Source organism: Pygoscelis adeliae, unplaced genomic scaffold (assembly GCF_000699105.1).
Source record: "Pygoscelis adeliae isolate BGI_AS28 unplaced genomic scaffold, ASM69910v1 Scaffold57, whole genome shotgun sequence".
Taxonomy (NCBI): domain Eukaryota; kingdom Metazoa; phylum Chordata; class Aves; order Sphenisciformes; family Spheniscidae; genus Pygoscelis; species Pygoscelis adeliae.
Window position 1 is genome coordinate 190,743 of NW_008825615.1, and position 2,415 is coordinate 193,157.

The window sequence follows — 2,415 nt, forward strand, 5'->3', positions numbered from 1 at the left end:
TGTCCTTTATGATAAAATATTGAGGTTATTAGTCTTGTACATCTTGTATTTGAAGTCTGAAACTCCATTAATGACACCTATGTTTTTCCTGATGTCTTTGGTGCAATTGATAATTGCACCAAATTGCAATAACTTTAGTCTCGGTGTTCAGTGTTGAGAAACTCTGTGACCGTGCATCGTATTTTTCATAACTTTGTGCTTGTATAACTCATTTAAGATTTATTCAGCGTGAGTAATTTATATTGTGTCTTGGATTATTAACTCCAGTGAAGAAGCTGGGATGTGCTGAAAAAGATTAGTTAGCTGAAAGAAACATTTCTTGAAGAGCTCATGTATTTTTGTATGCAATGCGTATTAATTTTTTTCTTTATTTTCATATCTTACACTTTCTCTTTTTCAGCTGTCAAACGTTTGATGAAAGAGGCTGCAGAACTGAAGGATCCTACAGATCATTATCATGCACAGCCTTTGGAGGTTTGTTTCTCTATGTTTGCAAAAGGTTGTAATTAGGCTGTGTTATTAATATATACTTTAAGTTCTCTGTATGCATATGTATTTAAAATGTACATATTTAGATACTAGCAGACCTTTTAAAATTGATCCAATTCTTTTTTTCCTATGGTGGGAATCAACAGCAGAATTCCACTTTAATGGTATTGTAGTTCCAGGTTGTTAGTGAGAGTGCATAATATTGGTTTTACATTGCACCTGAGTAATTTTATTGCACAGGTATAATATGTTTATTCCCCCGCCTCCTTCCTGAGACTACATAAATACATTATGTTTAAGTTAAGCTTTTTACACCTAAACCTGACATCTGGCTCAGTTGCTGAGTTGCTCGGCAAAACACTTAAGCCTAGGTGATCTATGAGGATTCACTACTTTGCGTACAAAAAAACCTGTGAAAAACTGTAAATGGGTGCAATTCTGGATGCATTGTAAGAGGGAATGCTTAGATTCCACTTAAATAGTAGCTTCCTGAGGTCTTCTAAACACCCAGTTAAGTTTTTGGGCTGAGAGGACAGTGAAGTTCCGGTGGTTGGAAGCTTAAACAGAAACCCCTTCTGATTTTGCTGGAATGATAAAAAAGGCAGTGTTCTGTGGTACTCGGTTTGGGGGGTTGGTTTAGCTGTTCACGGAAATACGTAGCACACTTAACATGCTTACAGAAAATAGCATGTTCCTAGGTGCTATAAAATATACTACTTCTTGTCTGTACCTTGTGTTTCCACTACCTGTGGTGAAATGTAAGGTTTAACTCATGCTATTACTTGTAACTTCCATGAAGGTCTCATTTCTGCGTTAAGAACAGTGACTCGCTGGGAAGAGAACAGTGGCAGATGAAACGAAGTGCTGGAAATGTTGACAGTTACCTCCCGTCCTTGGAAAAAATTGTAACTAGGTGGGCAGTCACAGCCCTGTGATACCAATGTTCAGCATTAGTTGAGAGATCTTGTTCACTGACAGCAAGCTTCGTTTGGACTCCTGTCCTAACAGTGGGAGTTGTTCTGCTTGTAAATATTCAGGAAGTTGTGGGCATCATGAGATCTGCTACACAAAGCCAAACACAGAACCCTAAAGAAGTAATGCTTAAAGAGAAGTTATTTATATGTCCAATTAAAATAATATTCCAAATTTCAAAGTGTACCTGTTGTGCAGTAATGCACAGTAGCTGTTTCAAAATTGATTATTGTGGTGGGTTGACCCTGGCTGGACGCCAGGTGCCCACGAAAGCCGCTCTATCACTTCCCCTCCTAAGCTGGACAGGGGGGAGAAAATATAACGAAAGGCTCGTGGGTCGAGGTGAGGACAGGGAGATCACACAGCAATTACCATCATAGGCAAAACAGACTCAACTTGGGGAAATTAGTTTAATTTATTACCAATCAAATCAGAGCAGGATAATGAGAAATAAAACCTAAATCTTAAAACACCTTCCCCCCACCCCTCCCTTCTTCCTGGGCTTAACTTCACTCCTGATTTTCTCTACCTCCTCCCCCCGAGCAGTGCAGGGGGACGGGGAAGGGGTGTTGCGGTCAGTTCATCACACGTTTCTGCCGCTCCTTCCTCCTCAGAGGGAGAGCTCCTCACACTCTTCCTCTGCTCCAGCGTGGGGTCCCTGCCACAGGAGACAGTCCTCCATGAACTCCAATGTGCGTCCTTCCTACGAGCTGCAGTTCTTCACGAACTGCTCCAGCGTGGGTCCCTTCCATGGAGCGCAGTCCTTCAGGAACAGACTGCTCCAGCGTGGGTCCCCCCATGGGGTCACATGTCCTGCCAGCAAACCTGCTCCAGTGTGGGCTCCTCTCTTTTCATGGGCCCACAGGTCCTGCCAGGAGCCTGCTCCAGCACGGGCTTCCCATGGGGTCACAGCCTCCTTCGGGCACATCCACCTGCTCCGGCATGGGGTCCTTC

General features: G+C 42.9%; 1 protein-coding gene across 1 annotated transcript in view; it reads left to right on the forward strand.

Moving 5' to 3' along the window:
* The first annotated feature begins 398 nt into the window (after window positions 1–398).
* UBE2J1 (ubiquitin-conjugating enzyme E2, J1) overlaps window positions 399–2,415 on the forward strand; it is a 22,020-nt gene continuing 20,003 nt past the window's right edge. Inside the window, exon 1 of the mRNA XM_009333087.1 lies at window positions 399–474. Within this exon, the coding sequence (XP_009331362.1) occupies window positions 415–474 (60 nt within the window). The 5' untranslated portion in view covers window positions 399–414. The remainder of the gene's footprint in view (window positions 475–2,415) is intronic.